General features: G+C 53.3%; 1 protein-coding gene across 6 annotated transcripts in view; it reads left to right on the top strand.

Annotated features, from left to right (window-relative positions):
• The window catches only part of EIF4G3 (eukaryotic translation initiation factor 4 gamma 3), a 193,413-nt gene that overhangs the window by 111,171 nt on the left and 63,465 nt on the right, over nucleotides 1–18,777 (top strand). For all 6 annotated transcript variants that reach the window (XM_063942065.1, XM_063942061.1, XM_063942063.1 and 3 more), the window contains 2 exons: nucleotides 329–416; nucleotides 10,138–10,914. In XM_063942065.1, the coding sequence (XP_063798135.1) occupies nucleotides 329–416; nucleotides 10,138–10,914 (865 nt within the window). The remainder of the gene's footprint in view (nucleotides 1–328; nucleotides 417–10,137; nucleotides 10,915–18,777) is intronic.

Below are 18,777 nucleotides of genomic sequence, written 5' to 3' on the forward strand. Positions count from 1 at the left end.
AAATTGAATCTTTTTTATTTGTGATTTCTGCTTAATTTTTGCTTCTCAACCTCCCCCCCCATTCACCCCCCCCCCCCGTGTCCCGTACCCCCATTCACCCCCCCCCCGTGTCCCGTACCCCCATTCACCCCCCCCCTGTTACCCCGTGTCCCGCACCCCCATTCACCCCCCCCCCCCCCCCCCCCCGTTACCCTTTGTCCCACTCCCCTGTTACCCTGTGGTCTTCCCATTGTGCTCTCTGCACCTGCGTTGTTGCGTCTCACCGCTTTGCTAGTGTTTCGGTTCCGGCGCTCATTATCACCCTCTCTTCTACTTCATGTCCCATCAGCTGCCCGGCCAGGCTCCGGAGCACAACCCTGTGGTGTACGGGACTGTGGAGAGCCCTCATCTCGCTGCCATCCGGGAGCCCAAGACAGGTATGTGCTCCTCCGCCTCCCACAGTGCAACACAGCTGTCACCCCCCCCCCCCCCATTCTCACTGTTACCCGCAGATCTCCCACTCACAATAAAATACAAGGTCCGCTTATTATTTCATCAGTTGTGAATTTATTTTGTGAATGCAGCAAAAAAATAAAAAAGCACATTTACTAAAAAAAATAACCTGTTTTTCACAACTTTGGCTTCAAGATGTCGCCTGGAAGTCACTCGTGTGGGGTGAAAAAAGGAAATTCTTTGTCACGCAAATAACTGAAACCACAAGTGCGGAACGCGTCGGTATTGACTCCAGGTGGGGTCTGTGTCATATTCACTGTCATTGCTTTCAGAGTCACCTCTGATGGGAAATAGCGATTCCTACATGTAACTAACAGTCATTATCTCAATGCGGAAGTGTTTTCTACACAGTGGACTTGACGTGTTCTCGTGGATGTGCGGTGCCATGGCGCTGTGTTCTGGTGGCTGTGCGGTGCCATGGCGCTGTGTTCTGGTGGCTGTGCGGTGCCATGGCGCTGTGCTCTCGTGGCTGTGCGGTGCCATGGTGCTGTGCTCTCGTGGATGTGCGGTGCCATGGCGCTGTGTACTGGTGGCTGTGCGGTGCCATGGCGCTGTGTTCTGGTGGCTGTGCGGTGCCATGGCGCTGTGCTCTGGTGGCTGTGCGGTGCCATGGCGCTGTGTTCTGGGGCTGTGCGGTGCCATGGCGCTGTGTTCTGGGGCTGTGCGGTGCCATGGCGCTGTGTTCTGGTGGCTGTGCGGTGCCATGGCGCTGTGTTCTGGTGGCTGTGCGGTGCCATGGCGCTGTGTTCTGGTGGCTGTGCGGTGCCATGGCGCTGTGTTCTGGTGGCTGTGCGGTGCCATGGAGCTGTGTTCTGGTGGCTGCGCGGTGCCATGGCGCTGTGTTCTGGTGGCTGCGCGGTGCCATGGCGCTGTGTTCTGGTGGCTGTGTGGTGCCATGGCGCTGTGTTCTGGTGGCTGCGCGGTGCCATGGTGCTGTGTTCTGGAGCTGTGTGGTGCCATGGCGCTATGTTCTGGTGGCTGTGTGGTGCCATGGTGCTGTGCGGTGCGATGGCGCTGTGTTCTGGTGGCTGTGCGGTGCCATGGCGCTGTGTTCTGGTGGCTGTGCGGTGCCATGGCGCTGTGCTCTGGTGGCTGTGCGGTGCCATGGCGCTGTGTTCTGGGGCTGTGCGGTGCCATGGCGCTGTGTTCTGGTGGCTGTGCGGTGCCATGGCGCTGTGTTCTGGTGGCTGTGCGGTGCCATGGCGCTGTGTTCTGGTGGCTGTGCGGTGCCATGGAGCTGTGTTCTGGTGGCTGCGCGGTGCCATGGCGCTGTGTTCTGGTGGCTGCGCGGTGCCATGGCGCTGTGTTCTGGTGGCTGTGTGGTGCCATGGCGCTGTGTTCTGGTGGCTGCGCGGTGCCATGGTGCTGTGTTCTGGAGCTGTGTGGTGCCATGGCGCTATGTTCTGGTGGCTGTGTGGTGCCATGGTGCTGTGCGGTGCGATGGCGCTGTGTTCTGGTGGCTGTGCCGTGCCATGGCGCTGTTGTCTGGTGGCTGCGCGGTGCCATGGCGCTGTGCTCTGGTGGCTGTGCGGTGCCATGGCGCTGTGCTCTGGTGGCTGTTCAGTGCCATGGCGCTGTGCTCTGGTGGCTGTGCGGTGCCATGGTGCTGTGCTCTGGTGGCTGTGCGGTGCCATGGCGCTGTGCTCTGGTGGCTGTGCGGTGCCATGGTGCTGTGCTCTGGTGGCTGTGCAGTGCCATGGTGCTGTGCTCTGGTGGCTGTGCGGTGCCATGGCGCTGTGCTCTGGTGGCTGTTCAGTGCCATGGCGCTGTGCTCTGGTGGCTGTGCGGTGCCATGGCGCTGTGCTCTGGTGGCTGTGCGGTGCCATGGTGCTGTGCTCTGGTGGCTGTGCGGTGCCATGGCGCTGTGCTCTGGTGGCTGTGCGGTGCCATGGCGCTGTGCTCTGGTGGCTGTGCGGTGCCATGGTGCTGTGCTCTGGTGGCTGTGCGGTGCCATGGCGCTGTGCTCTGGTGGCTGTGCGGTGCCATGGAGCTGTGTTCTGGTGGCTGTGCGGTGCCATGGCGCTGTGTTCTGGTGGCTGTGCGGTGCCATGGCGCTGTGCTCTGGTGGCTGTGCGGTGCCATGGTGCTGTGCTCTGGTGGCTGTGCGGTGCCATGGTGCTGTGCTCTGGTGGCTGTGCGGTGCCATGGCGCTGTGCTCTGGTGGCTGTGCGGTGCCATGGCGCTGTGCTCTGGTGGCTGTGCGGTGCCATGGTGCTGTGCTCTGGTGGCTGTGCGGTGCCATGGCGCTGTGCTCTGGTGGCTGTGCGGTGCCATGGAGCTGTGTTCTGGTGGCTGTGCGGTGCCATGGCACTGTCACCTTTCTCTGAAGAAGACTTTGCCCACCTGGAAGTAGTCAGACATGCCAGCTGTCTAGCAGAGGGAATTTTCCGCATATCCTCCTCATTCCACCCATTGAAAGTGAATCTATTCCCTACATCTGCAAATGACCTTCCAGACTGCAGAGAACTTGGGGACCAGCTGGCTACAACAGCTCTGGGAATCTCCTGAGCAGCCCGCAGCGCGTTTTACCAGGTTTCTCGCTGTGGTACTCCAGCAGCCTCGTCCGCCGCTGTGTGCGCATTCGGTAGTAGCATCTGAGTTATGTTTGGGGAATTATTTCCTTTCAGAAGACACCAGAAGTGGGAAATCCTGCTTCCATTATTTCCTGTTCTGTCATGTATTGAGCCGATTCTCAGTCCTCCGAGGACGCGTCTACCAGACACGGGGCGTGATCCAGGTGCGGCTGTTCTCGCTGCTGCCGCTGCTATCTTTTGCTGTACGCGATTGTGACTGTATGCTAATATGGGCAGAAGCTAACCTGAGCGTAGGGACATCATTTCTGACTGATACATTGGTACCATCGTCGCAGTGGGGTCATGTGGTAGAGTGTGAGCGCCTCTGTAGACGCGCAGGCTGAGCCGCTCTCCCGGGACGCAGGGGGGCTCTCCTGTAGTAAGTAAGATGGCAGCTGGTAATATATACGCGCCCAGAAAACGCAGTCTGAACAGCCATGACACGCCGGCGTTTATCCGACCACTCCCCCTCACCACCCCCAAATGCTGTCTAACTCCTCACTCACTTTGCAAATAATTCCTTGGTGCGACTGTAATCGCAGTTCCACCCGCTGCGTGCGCTCACTGCCGCTCAGACGCATGCGCAGTCAGAAAACATTGACCAATGGCATACAATAGCCGCTTTGCGACCGAATCTGAATTAGGTCCCTAGACAACAATAGACCCGAAATCCGAGCCTGGACCCGTCTCTTAGCGCGCTGCCGTTTCCGGTGCCCTGCTCTAGTGTGTGTCATACGCCACTGACCCCTCTGTGTGCCGCGTGCTGGCAGGAGGCCGCTGTCATTATACATGCCTGCTTGCCATCTACCCGAGCGATGTGTGTTGCTCTATTACCCACGGGGTAAAACCATCACATTTCATCTCTCTACGTCATGACCTTATCGTGGCTCCCTAGGGCACATGCCCCCTCCGCACTGACCGCATAGAGGTAGTCTGCAGCGCTGTTCTAGTGTCAGGCGCCTAGATCTAATGAGCACTCTAGCGCCATCATGTGGTTAATGGAGGTAAAACACCATTGCATTTAATGCCTACAATGTGAGGCATTGTAACCTCTGTATATTAGGAGTAATTGTGTGTATCCAGCTGTACTCCACATTTTCTCTAACGTCCTAGAGGATGCTGGGGACTCCGTAAGGACCATGGGGAGAGACGGGCTCCGCAGGAGACATGGGCACTTTAAGAAAGAATGTAGTTCCTGGTGTGCACTGGCTCCTCCCTCTATGTCCCTCCTCCAGACCTCAGTTTGATACTGTGCCCAGAGGAGCTGGGTGCTTTTCAGTGAGCTCTCCTGAGTTTACTGATAGAAAGTATTTTGTTAGGCTTTTTATTTTCAGGGAGCTCTGCTGGCAACAGACTCCCTGCATCGTGGGACTGAGGGGAGAGAAGCAGCCCTACTCTCTGAAGCTAGGTCCTGCGTCTTAGGCTACTGGAAACCATTAGCTCCAGAGGGATCGGTATGCAGGATCTCACCCTCGCCGTCCGTCCCAGAGCCGCGCCGCCGTCCCCCTCGCAGAGCCGGAAGACAGAAGCCGGGTGAGTATGAGAAGCAAGAAGACTTCACAGGCGGCAGAAGACTTCGTGATCTACACTGGAGGTAACGCACAGCACTGCAGCTGTGCGCCATTGCTCCACACACCTACACATACTCCGGTCACTGTTAGGGTGCAGGGCGCAGGGGGGGGGCGCCCTGGGCAGCATTTGGGACCTCATTCTGGCAAATGAACACATATATACAGCTGGGCACTGTATATATGTAGGAGCCCCCGCCAAAGAAATAAAATTTAAGCGGGACAGAAGCCCGCCGTCGAGGGGGCGGGGCTTCTCCCTCAGCACTCACCAGCGCCATTTTTTCTCCACAGCACGCTGAGAGGAAGCTCCCCAGGCTCTCCCCTGCTGATACACGGTAGAAGAGGGTTGAAAAGAGAGGGGGGGCACATAATTAGCCGCAAAAAAGTATATAAACAGCAGCTACTGGGTTAACATTAAGTTACTGTGTTATTCCTGGGATATTATAGCGCTGGGGTGTGTGCTGGCATACTCTCTCTCTGTCTCTCCAAAGGGCCTCGTGGGGGAACTGTCTTCAGAAAGGACATTCCCTGTGTGTGTGGTGTGTCGGTACACTTGTGTCGGCATGTCTGATGTGGAAGGCTATGTGGGAGAGGAGCGGGAGCAAATGAATGTGTCTCCGCCGATGGCGCCGACACCTGATTGGATGGATATGTGGAAGGTTTTAAATGATAATGTAAATTCCTTGCATAAAAGATTAGATAAGGCTGATGCATTGGGACAGTCAGGGTCTCAACCCGTGCCTGACCCTATGTCGCAGGGACCGTCGGGGTCTCATAAGCGCCCACTATCCCAAATTGTTGACACAGATACCGACATGGATTCTGACTCCATTGTCGATTACGATGATGCAAAGTTACAACCAAAGTTGGCTAAATCACTCCGATATATGATTATAGCAATAAAGGAGGTTTTGCACATCACAGAGGAAACCCCAGTCCCTGACACAAGGGTTTATATGTATAAGGGAAAGAAACCTGAGGTAACTTTTCCCCCCTCACACGAACTGAATGAGTTATGTGTAAAAGCTCGGGAATCTCCAGATAAAAAACTGCAGATTTCCAAACGGATTCTTATGGCGTATCCTTTCCCGCCAACGGACAGGTTACGATGGGAATCCTCCCCTAGGGTGGACAAAGCTTTAACACGCGTATCCAAAAAGGTAGCCCTGCCGTTCTAGGATACGGCTACCCTCAAGGATGCTGCTGATCGCAAACAGGAGGGTACCCTGAAGTCCATTTATACACATTCAGGTACCTTACTGAGGCCGGCAATCGCGTCGGCCTGGGTCTGTAGTGCAGTAGCGGCATGGACTGATACCTTATCAGAGGAGTTTGATACCCTAGATAGGGATACTGTTTTATTGACCCTGGGGCATATTAAAGACGCTGTCCTTTATATGAGAGATGCTCAAAGAGACATTAGTCTGCTGGGTTCTAGAATAAACGCTATGTCGATTTCTGCCAGAAGGGTCCTGTGGACTCGGCAATGGACAGGTGATGCCGACTCTAAACGACATATGGAGGTTTTACCTTACAGGGGTGAGGAATTGTTCGGTGAAGGTCTCTCGGACCTGGTCTCCACAGCTACGGCTGGAAAATCAAATTTTTTGCCTTATGTTCCCTCACAGCCTAAGAGAGCACCGCATTATCAAATGCAGTCCTTTCGGTCACAAAGAATCAAGAAAGTCCGAGGTGCGTCCTTTCTTGCCAGAGGGAGGGGCAGAGGAAAGAAGCTGCACAATACAGCTAGTTCCCAGGAACAGAAGTCCTCCCCGGCCTCTGCAAAATCCACCACATGACGCTGGGGCTCCACTGGCGGAGTCGGGGCCAGTGGGGGCGCGTCTTCGGAATTTCAGCCACATGTGGGTTCACTCCCAGGTGGATCCCTGGACAATAGAAATTGTGTCTCAGGGTTACAAGCTGGAATTCGAAGAGGTGCCTCCTCGCCGGTTTTTCAGATCTGCCCTACTGTCTTCCCCCCCCTAGAGAGGGAGATAGTGTTAAATGCAATACAAAAATTGTATCTTCAGCAGGTGGTGGTCGAGGTTCCCCTCCTTCAACAGGGAAGCGGTTATTATTCGACCATGTTTGTGGTTCCGAAACCGGACGGTTCGGTCAGACCCATATTGAATTTAAATCTCTGAACCTATACTTGATGAGGTTCAAGATGGAATCGCTAAGAGCGGTCATCGCCAGCCTGGAAGGGCGGGATTTTATGGTGTCACTGGACATAAAGGATGCGTACCTTCATGTCCCCATTTATCCACCTCATCAGGCGTACCTAAGATTTGCGGTACAGGGCTGTCATTACCAATTTCAGACGTTGCCGTTTGGTCTCTCAACGGCTCCGAGGATTTTCACCAAGGTAATGGCGGAAATGATGGTGCTCCTGCGCAAGCAGGGTGTCACAATTATCCCGTACTTGGACGATCTCCTCATAAAAGCAGGATCAAGAGAGCAGTTGCTGAACAGCGTATCTCTTTTACTGAAAGTGTTACAACAACACGGCTGGATTCTCAATATCCCAAAGTCGCAGTTAGTTCCTACGACTCGTCTGCCTTTCTTGGGCATGATTCTGGACACGACCCAGAAAAGGGTTTATCTTCCGATAGAAAAAGCCCAGGAACTCATGACTCTGGTCAGGAACCTTTTAAAATCAAGACAGGTGTCCGTGCATCATTGCACTCGAGTCCTGGGAAAGATGGTTGCCTCATATGAGGCCATTCCCTTTGGCAGGTTCCATGCGAGGACTTTCCAATGGGATCTGTTGGACAAGTGGTCCGGATCACATCTACAGATGCATCGGTTGATCACTCTGTCCCCCAGGGCCAGGGTGTCGCTCCTGTGGTGGCTGCAGAGTGCTCACCTTCTCCAGGGCCTCAGATTCGGCATTCAGGATTGGATCCTGGTGACCATGGACGCAAGCCTCCGAGGTTGGGGAGCAGTCACACAGGGAAGAAATTTCCAGGGTCTTTGGTCAAGTCAAGAGACTTGTCTGCACATCAACATCCTGGAACTAAGGGCCATATACAACACCTTACTTCGCGACCAACCAGTTCTGATCCAGTCAGAGAACATCACCGCAGTGGCTCATGTAAACCGCCAAGGCGGCACAAGGAGCAGAGCGGCAATGGCGGAAGCTACCAGGATTCTTCGCTGGGCGGAGAATCATGTAAGCGCACTGTCAGCAGTGTTCATTCCGGGAGTGGACAACTGGGAAGCAGACTTCCTCAGCAGACACGACCTACACCCGGGAGAGTGGGGACTTCATCCAGAAGTCTTCGCACAGATTGTGAGTCGGTGGGAACTGCCACAGATAGACATGATGGCGTCCCGCCTCAACAAAAAGCTACAGAGGTATTGCGCCAGGTCCAGAGACCCTCAGGCAGTAGCGGTAGACGCCCTCGTGACACCGTGGGTGTTCCGGTCCGTCTATGTATTTCCTCCTCTTCCTCTCATACCCAAGGTGTTGAGAATAGTAAGAAGAAAAGGAGTGATAACAATACTCATTGTTCCAGATTGGCCACGACGGACCTGGTATCCTGATCTGCAGGAAATGCTCACGGAAGATCCGTGGCCTCTTCCTCTAAGGCAGGACCTGTTGCAACAGGGACCCTGTCTGTTTCCAAGACTTACCGCGGCTGCGTTTGACGGCATGGCGGTTGAACGCCGGATCCTAGCGGAAAAAGGTATTCCGGTTGAGGTTATCCCTACGCTGATAAAGGCTAGGAAGGAAGTAACAGCAAAACATTATCACCGTATATGGCGAAGATATGTTTCTTGGTGTGAGGCCAGGAATGCTCCTACGGAAGAATTCCATCTGGGCCGTTTCCTTCACTTCCTACAAACTGGAGTGGATTTGGGCCTTAAATTAGGCTCCATTAAGGTCCAGATTTCGGCCCTATCCATTTTCTTTCAAAAAGAATTTGCTTCTCTCCCAGAAGTTCAGACTTTTGTTAAGGGAGTACTGCATATTCAGCCTCCGTTTGTGCCTCCGGTGGCGCCTTGGGACCTTAATGTGGTCTTGGACTTCCTAAAGTCACACTGGTTTGAACCACTGAAAACGGTGGAGTTGAAATATCTCACTTGGAAGGTGGTCATGTTATTAGCCCTAGCTTCGGCTAGGCGAGTGTCGGAATTAGCGGCTTTATCACATAAAAGCCCCTATCTGGTTTTCCATATGGATAGAGCGGAATTGCGGACACGTCCTCAGTTCCTGCCAAAAGTGGTTTCATCCTTTCATATGAACCAACCTATTGTGGTGCCTGTGGCTACACGTGACTTGGAGGATTCCGAGTCCCTTGATGTAGTCAGGGCTTTGAAAATTTACATGGCCAGAACGGCTAGAGTCCGAAAAACAGAAGCGCTGTTTGTTCTGTATGCAGCCAACAAGCTTGGCGCTCCTGCTTCAAAGCAGACTCTTGCTCGCTGGATCTGTAACACGATTCAGCAAGCGCATTCTACAGCTGGTTTGCCGTTACCAAAATCGGTCAAGGCCCATTCCACTAGGAAAGTAGGCTCTTCTTGGGCGGCTGCCCGAGGGGTCTCGGCACTACAGCTGTGTCGAGCTGCTACTTGGTCGGGTACAAACACCTTTGCAAAGTTCTACAAGTTTGATACCCTGGCTGAGGAGGACCTCATGTTTGCTCAATCGGTGCTGCAGAGTCATCCGCGCACTCCCGCCCGTTTGGGAGCTTTGGTATAATCCCCATGGTCCTTACGGAGTCCCCACCATCCTCTAGGACGTTAGAGAAAATAAGATTTTGCTTACCGGTAAACCTATTTCTCGTAGTCCGTAGAGGACGCTGGGCGCCCGTCCCAAGTGTGGACTTTCTGCAATACTTGTATATAGTTATTGCTTCAATAAGGGTTACGTTATTGTTGCATCGGGCGTGAACTGATGCTCTGTTGTTTTCATACTGTTTACTGAATTGTTATCACAAGTTATACGGTGTGATTGGTGTGGCTGGTATGAGTCTTACCCTGGATTAACAAAAATCCTTTCCTCGTAATGTCAGCTCTTCCGGGCACAGTTCTCTAACTGAGGTCTGGAGGAGGGGCATAGAGGGAGGAGCCAGTGCACACCAGGTACTAAATTCTTTCTTAAAGTGCCCATGTCTCCTGCGGAGCCCGTCTCTCACCATGGTCCTTACGGAGTCCCCAGCATCCACTACGGACTACGAGAAACAGATTTACCGGTAAGTAAAATCTTATTATTAGTTTCTTTATAGCAGCGTATACGCTGTGCTTGTTCTGTTTGTATAGTTTTGGGGTGTTCTGATCTCTGAGGGCAGGAATTGCGATGTGTTGCTCTGTACCTGTTTCACAGTTTCCTTTAGGTAATACTGGGGAGCACAAAGGTGTGGTGAGGCTCCCTGTACTATTACTACCTGACCACTGGAGGCACTGTTCCATCCTGTGTGTGACCCTTAATCCCACCATCTGCACCTGACTACATGTAGTATGCTCTGCAGCTGATGTGTGTTTTCTTGTGTTTCTTTCAGAGGAGAAGCCAAAACTGGACTCTGTCCTGAAATCATCTCCTCCCGTTTCTCTGCGGCCGGAGCCCAGCGACTTCGGCAAGTGTGCCGTATCGGAGCAGATCCCGGACGCCGTGGCCCTGGACACGAGGCCTGAGCTGCACCAGATTTCTGCCGTTCTGCCGATTGTAGCTGCTGCATCAGCTCCTGTTCTAGTAGCCACCGCCCCGGCCTTTACCTGCCACCTGGGGGACACTAGTGAGGGCGACAGCACGTTAGAGGAATGCACGTCTCCTGAGGAAGCCGTCACCGATGACATTGAGGAGGAGCTATGCAAGGAATCACTGGGGAAACCCGTAGCCGCTGAGACCCCGGTGACTGCTCAGGAAATGAATGGCTTAAGCTATGAACTTCCTACAACGGACAGTGGTGCTGTGGGGGATAGAGTAACGTCGGGGGAAGAGAGTCTATCGGAAATACCTGAGTTGCCTCTGCCGACCTCCACGGATGCCAACGTAGAATGCACTTCTCCAAACGTGCCTCTATCCTCGCCACCGCAGCCAGATTCCCCCCCTCCTCCACTCATTGCTGCTCCTCACTGTACCACTAAGACCTCCCCGCCTGCTGCTGCTGTTCTTCCATCCATCGGGTCAGACCATGTGGATGAGCAGGGGGATGCCAGAACTTCCATCTTGGCTAGGGCAGGGGACTGCCTGAACGTAGGACGATTAGACGCTGACCCGGAGCTGGAGCCTAGTGTGACGCTGTTAAGTTTCACCTCCAGGAAGAGCCCCGTAGAAGGTGGGTACATGTTGTCCTATGTTACTGTGAGATGGTGTAGGCCACTGTGTGGTACTTCATGGTCTGTAACGGCTGCTGTAGGTGGCATGTGGCCTCGTATGTTCCTCCCTTAGCTACCGGCGTGACAATAGGAACTGTATGGGGCAACGGGGGCTGTGCTAGTGGCGGCTAGTGACAGCAGCTAGCAATCTGAATTATTACCTTTTATTTATATGGCACCACCAAGGGTCCGTAGCACCGCACAGGAGACATGTTGCGCATAAGAAAGTGTCGAGACATCCAGGGAGGGATGGAAGAGAGACTGTTCAGGCGGAGGAGGTGAATTTGTCATCAGCACACTGGGGATATTGTAGACTGAAGTGACGAATCAAGGGAAGAGGCGTACAGAGACAGATGATTACAGGACCAAGGGCCGACCCAGGAATATAGGTGGAAGAGTGGTTAGACCCGCCAGTAGAGGACCATGAAGAGGCGTGAACGTCAGATAAAAGTGTGTCCAGGAGAGAGTGTTAGGACAGGAGGCAACACAGGCACTGGGAAAATGGAAAGAGACGGGGTGGGAATAAGACCATGAGTCTGGTTGAAGAGTGAGGTTTTAGAGTGGGAGGGACCAAGGCGAATTTACAGGGGAAAGTACTACTAGTATGGAGAGAGGTTAAAGAGGTGAGGAGGGAATGGGGGCAGGCGGAGGAGGAAAGGGTCGGTGACTGGGAGCAGAAGGCAAAGGATGCGCCGATGCATAGAGACAATTTTGGAGCAAACTGATGGTGGCGGAGAAGAGATGGGCCCTGGCGGATTGGGGCAGAGAGAGCAGAGCTGTAAGGGAGAACGTGGATTTGTAATGAAAGAAACAGCTAAGTCTCAGAGTTTTTGGATAGCGGCTTGTGGAGTGAGGAGAATGCGGGGAGAGTCATAGAGGTGGAGATGAGGGGAGTGTGATCGGGAAGGAGGGAGATGAGGGGAGGGTGGTGGGAAGGAGGGAGATGAGGGGAGGGTGGTCAGAAGGAGGGAGATGAGGGAAGGGTGGTCAGAAGGAGGGAGATGAGGAGAGGGTGGTCAGAAGGAGGGAGAAGAGGGGACGGTGGTCAGAAGGAGTGAGATGAGGGGAGGGTCATTGAGACGGAGATGAGGGGAGGGTCTCAAAGAGGGAGGGAGATGAGGTTGGTATGCAGATGACAGGTCGACACCTGAAATGCATATGGTCCACATGGTCAAAAGTCGACCGGTTCAGATGGTTGACATGACAATGGTTGACACAGCATATGGTTGACTTGCGTTTTTTTTGGATGTTATTTTAATTTTTGGGATTTTTATTTATACTTTAACTTCCACTTGGACCACAATTCAGAACTGTAACCTTGCCCGAAGTATGGCAAGCGAAGTGGTGCACTAATTGGGGGTTCTCGTGGTGGTAGGGAAATTTGGATACCAAAAACTCATGACCTTTTCATGTGTTAACTTGTCGACCTTGTGCATGTTGACTATTTGGTGTCGTCCTTACTGATCCATAACCGATGAGGTGAGGGAAGGATCAGAAAGAGGGAGGGAGATGAGGCCGGAGACCTGTAATTAAAATGGACGAATCTGCGTTAGGCACCATGTACTGTAAATGTTTTATAATGTGTTTTAACGTGTTATATTTAAGCTCTGCACAGTTGTAGAATTGCACATTTACAATGCATGGGTGAAGCACGTAGGAGAAATGTGTAAGTTGTTTTGGTTTTAAATTGCATTGACATTTGGGGACAAATTGCCTTGGGACATTCTCACATTGATTGATATGTTAATGATCCTGGCACCTGAAAGGGGTCTTTGGACAAGCAATGTCTTTGGGGTGCAGACCAGGGGAGAATTCTTGTGTCTCAGGTGAAAAAACAGGATTAGTGGGTTTCAGAATTTCATGTTGTTATTAAGAAGGTGTTAAGATTCTGATTAAGATGAACAGATACGTTAAAAGGGGATTGCAACTGAAACTCAAGTTATATTTACATTTGTGAAAGAGACAGGAAGACGTTAATTAGATTGTGCATGGGAATGCACGCTGCTTTGCTTCATATATGAACAGGAAATTGCTTTATCTAGTTATTAAACTCTTTTGGATTGTAATCTGTATTTATTTATACTTTGTGAGAGAGCCTGATTAGTTAAAGAGAACAGGGTGGGACCTCCTGTAGTAAAGGAGGCCTGCGTTCCTCAGAATTTACATCTGCTGTGACATCAAGAGAGATGGAACTGCTGTAACATCTTTGTATGCTGTTCCCTCTGGCAATAGGGGAGGGTCTTTTTTAAAACATTTGAGCAAATAAATATTGCTTCAAGACGAATGCCATCATCTTGTGACCAATAGGAATGCGACAAACGCAGTCCCGTTCTCCACTTGTCCTAGGGTAAGCCCAGCGTCTCCAAGCTCCGCCCTCTGCCAAGCTGCCGTGCAGGGCCTGGTCCAGGTCAGCCACCAGCGGGGGTCATCCGACGTCAGTCATGAGGTGTGGCAGAAGCGTGTTGATGCAAACATAGCAAAAAGCGGTACAGGTGTCGACGGTATGAGCCTGAGCAACACGTGGTCTGAGGTGCCATATAGTAGGAACCTGGTGGTGGCAGCGACATACCTGCCCAGATGAGGGGAGGGTCAGAGTGGGGGGGGGGGGGATGAGGGGAGGGTCAGAGTGGGGGGGGATGAGGGGAGGGTCAGAGTGGGGGGGAGGGTCAGAGTGGGGGGGAGGGTCAGAGTGGGGGGGGAGGATGAGGGGAGGGTCAGAGTGGGGGGGTGTGGGGAGGGTCAGAGTGGGGGGGTGTGGGTAGGGTCAGATTGGGGGGTAGGTGAGGGGAGGGTCAGAGTGGGGGGATGAGGGGAGGGTCAGTGGGGGGGGGGTGAGGGGAGGGTCAGAGTGGGGGGGATGAGGGGAGGGTCAGAGTGGGGGGGAGATGAGGGGAGGGTCAGAGTGGGGGGGATGAGGGGAGGGTCAGAGTGGGGGGGGGAAGAGGGGAGGGTCAGTGTGGGGGGGGGGATGAGGGGAGGGTCAGAGTGGGGGGGGAGGATGAGGGGAGGGTCAGAGTGGGGGGGAAGGATGAGGGGAGGGTCAGAGTGGGGGGGGGAGGATGAGGGGAGGGTCAGAGTGGGGGGGTGGTGAGGGTAGGGTCAGAGTGGGGGGGGGGGGTGAGGGTAGGGTCAGAGTGGGGGGGAGGTGAGGGGAGGGTCAGATTGGGGGGGAGAGATGAGGGGAGGGTCAGATTGGGGGGGAGAGATGAGGGGAGGGTCAGATTGGGGGGGAGAGATGAGGGGAGGGTCAGAGTGGGGGTGGGGAGATGAGGGGAGGGTCAGAGTGGGGGGGGGAGATGAGGGGAGAGTCAGAGTGGGGGGGGGGAGATGAGGGGAGGGTCAGAGTGGGGGTGGGGGGGATGAGGGGAGGGTCAGAGTGGGGGGGATGAGGGGAGGGTCAGAGTGGGGGGGATGAGGGGAGGGTCAGAGTGGGGGAGATGAGGGGAGGGTCAGAGTGGGGGGGGATGAGGGGAGGGTCAGAGTGGGGGGGGGGGATGAGGGGAGGGTCAGAGTGGGGGGGGGATGAGGGGAGGGTCAGAGTGGGGGGGGGAGATGAGGGGAGGGTCAGAGTGGGGGGGAGATGAGGGGAGGGTCAGAGTGGGGGGGGGGGGAGATGAGGGGAGGGTCAGAGTGGGGGGGGAGATGAGGGGAGGGTCAGAGTGGGGGGGGAGGATGAGGGGAGGGTCAGAGTGGGGGGGGGAGTTAAGGGTAGGGTCAGAGTGGGGGGGGGAGGATGAGGGGAGGGTCAGAGTGGGGGGGGGGGAGGTAAGGGTATGGTCAGAGTGGGGGGGGAGGTGAGGGTAGGGTCAGAGTGGGGGGAGGTGAGGGGAGGGTCAGATTGGGGGGGAGAGATGAGGGGAGGGTCAGAGTGGGGGGGGAGATGAGGGGAGGGTCAGAGTGGGGGGGGAGATGAGGGGAGGGTCAGAGTGGGGGGGGGAGATGAGGGGAGGGTCAGAGTGGGGGGGGGGGGGAGGATGAGGGGAGGGTCAGAGTGGGAGGGGGAGGATGAGGGGAGGGTCAGAGTGGGGGGGGGAGATGAGGGGAGGGTCATAGTGGAGGGGGGAGATGAGGGGAGGGTCAGAAAGGACAAGACAGGCACTAAGTAACAATGGGGAAAGGAGGGTGTGGACCAATCACTAAACTAATAACCCTAGTTTGGGAATAACTAATTAGTAATAAGATTAAAACAAAATATCTGGACAGCCAGCCGCCATCTTGTTGTAGTCTTATAGGATATTTCTTGCTAAGACTTGCTAATCGCAGGAAGTGAATGAAGGTCTGTGTAATGTGTTGTATGGAAGATGCAGAACCTGGCCCACACCACTGGAGTGACATCAATGTATATCGGAGTCTGGGCATTACTGAGCAGAACAACACACCATCGGTACCTGGACGGTTTATACTTATCGTACTCCTGCGCGGGAGGGAGGAGTTACGCTAACTGAGCAGACATGAAAGGGCAGACTGTCGGACAGACTTCCATTTTCAGTCCATCGCAAGAAAAAACAAAAGGGTTTTTCCCACGCACCCTAAGGGCAATTAGTAACAAGACCTGTATACTATATGGTAATAGAAAATGTAGAGATCTTGGTTACATATATTTCTCAGTCCATCGTCATTTCGGCAGCCTGTCAGGCCTACTCTGTGGCCGGGCCGATGGCAGACTTTGCTATTCACAGTCCATCGACAGGACGACAGCCGCAATTCCGACCTCTCCCCTGTATTCTCACTCAGGTGGTGGGTCCATGCCACCACTTGAGGGAGGATAGAACCCGTGGTGAGCGCAGCAAGCCTGCAAGGGGACTCGCTGCTGATATCCTAGCTGGCGGGATATTATACTAAAAGGCAAAAATTTATAACGATTCCTCTGTGCGCAAAAGACTGCTGCCAGCTTACATAAACTCTTATGAGGTTCCTTCACCCCTCACCAAAGTGACAAACTAAAAAATATATTTAGAGAATATGACTTAGCCGGCGCTGTCAGAATGTAGTTCTTGTCGTCTTCACACTCCCATTCACTTAACACTCGGTTTCACCATGGGGAAATGAAACAAAGGTAATAATAGTGAAGCTTGTTTCTCTATCGTCCTAAGTGGATGCTGGGGTTCCTGAAAGGACCATGGGGAATAGCGGCTCCGCAGGAGACAGGGCACAAAAGTAAAGCTTTTACAGGTCAGGTGGTGTGTACTGGCTCCTCCCCCTATGACCCTCCTCCAGTTAGATTTTTGTGCCCGGCCGAGAAGGGTGCAATTCTAGGTGGCTCTCATAAAGAGCTGCTTAGAGAGTTTAGCTTAGGTTTTTTATTTTACAGTGATTCCTGCTGGCAACAGGATCACTGCAACGAGGGACAGAGGGGAGAAGAAGTGAACTCACCTGCGTGCAGGATGGATTGGCTTCTTGGCTACTGGACATGAAGCTCCAGAGGGACGATCACAGGTACAGCCTGGATGGTCACCGGAGCCACGCCGCCGGCCCCCTCACAGATGCTGAAGCAAGAAGAGGTCCAGAATCGGCGGCTGAAGACTCCTGCAGTCTTCTTAAGGTAGCGCACAGCACTGCAGCTGTGCGCCATTTTCCTCTCAGCACACTTCACACGGCAGTCACTGAGGGTGCAGGGCGCTGGGGGGGGGCGCCCTGGGAGGCAAATGAAAACCTTTAAAAAGGCTAAAAATACCTCACATATAGCCCCAGAGGCTATATGGAGATATTTACCCCTGCCTAAATGTACTAAATAGCGGGAGACGAGCCCGCCGAAAAAGGGGCGGGGCCTATCTCCTCAGCACACGGCGCCATTTTCTGTCACAGCTCCGCTGGTCAGGAAGGCTCCCAGGTCTCTCCCCTGCACTGCACTACAGAAACAGGGTATAACAGAGAGGGGGGGCAAAATAAATGGCAATATATTAATATAAAAGCAGCTATAAGGGAGCACTTAATCATAAGGCTATCCCTGTCATATATAGCGCTTTTTGGTGTGTGCTGGCAGACTCTCCCTCTGTCTCCCCAAAGGGCTAGTGGGTCCTGTCTTCGTATAGAGCATTCCCTGTGTGTCTGCTGTGTGTCGGTACGTGTGTGTCGACATGTATGAGGACGTTATTGGTGTGGAGGCGGAGCAATTGCCAAATATGAGGATGTCACCTCCTAGGGGGTCGACACCAGAATGGATGCCTTTATTTGTGGAATTACGGGATAGCGTCAACTCGCTTAAGCAGTCGTTTGCCGACATGAGGCGGCCGGACACTCAATTAGTGCCTGTCCAGGCGCCTCAAACACCGTCAGGGGCTGTAAAACGCCCCTTGCCTCAGTCGGTCGACACAGACCCAGACACAGGCACTGATTCCGGTGGTGAAGGTGACGAATCAACCGTATTTTCCAGTAGGGCCACACGTTATATGATTTTGGCAATAAAGGAGATGTTACATTTAGCTGATACTACAGGTACCACTAAACAGGGTATTATGTGGGGTGTGAAAAAACTACCAGTAGTTTTTACCGAATCAGAAGAATTAAATGACGTGTGTGATGAAGCGTGGGGTGCCCCGATAAAAAACTGCTAATTTCAAAGAAGTTATTGGCTTTATACCCTTTCCCGCCAGAGGTTAGGGAGCGCTGGGAAACACCTCCTAGGGTGGACAAAGCGCTAACACGCTTATCAAAACAAGTGGCGTTACCCTCTCCTGAGACGGCCGCACTTAAAGATCCATCAGATAGGAGGATGGAAAATATCCAAAAAGGTATATACACACATGCAGGTGTTATACTACGACCAGCTATTGCGACTGCCTGGATGTGCAGTGCTGGGGTAGTTTGGTCAGAGTCCCTGATCGAAAATATTGATACCCTGGACAGGGACAATATTTTACGGTCGTTAGAACAAATAAAGGATGCATTTCTTTATATGCGTGATGCACAGAGAGATATCTGCACACTGGCATCACGGGTAAGTGCTATGTCCATTTCGGCCAGAAGAGCTTTATGGACACGACAGTGGACAGGCGATGCGTAGAGGAGTTATTTGGGGTCGGTCTATCGGATTTGGTGGCCACGGCTACGGCCGGGAAATCCACCTTTCTACCTCAAGTCACTCCCCAACAGAAAAAGGCACCGACCTTTCAACCGCAGCCCTTTCGTTCCTTTAAAAATAAGAGAGCAAAGGGCTATTCATATCTGCCACGAGGCAGAGGACGAGGGAAGAGACAGCAACAGGCAGCTCCTTCCCAGGAACAGAAGCCCTCCCCGGCTTCTACAAAAGCCTCAGCATGACGCTGGGGCTTCGCAAGCGGACTCGGGGGCGATAGGCGGTCGTCTCAAGAATTACAGCGCGCAGTGGGCTCACTCGCAGGTAAATCCCTGGATCCTGCAGATAATATCTCAGGGGTACAGGTTGAAATTAGAGACAGAGCCACCTCGCCGTTTCCTGAAGTCTGCTTTACCAACGTCCCCCTCAGAAAGGGAGACGGTTTTGGAAGACATTCACAAGCTGTATTCTCAGCAGGTGATCGTCAAGGTACCTCTTCTACAACAAGGGAAGGGGTATTATTCCACTCTTTTTGTGGTACCGAAGCCGGATGGCTCGGTAAGGCCTATTCTAAATCTGAAGTCCTTGAACCTGTACATAAAGAAGTTCAAGTTCAAGATGGAGTCACTCAGAGCAGTGATAGCGAACCTGGAAGAAGGGGACTTTATGGTATCCTTGGACATCAAGGATGCGTATCTCCACGTTCCAATTACCCCTCACACCAGGGGTACCTCAGGTTCGTTGTACAAAACTGTCACTATCAGTTTCAGACGCTGCCGTTTGGTTTGTCCACGGCACCTCGGGTCTT

The sequence above is a fragment of the Pseudophryne corroboree genome, chromosome 10 (genome assembly GCF_028390025.1).
Source record: "Pseudophryne corroboree isolate aPseCor3 chromosome 10, aPseCor3.hap2, whole genome shotgun sequence".
NCBI lineage: Eukaryota > Metazoa > Chordata > Amphibia > Anura > Myobatrachidae > Pseudophryne > Pseudophryne corroboree.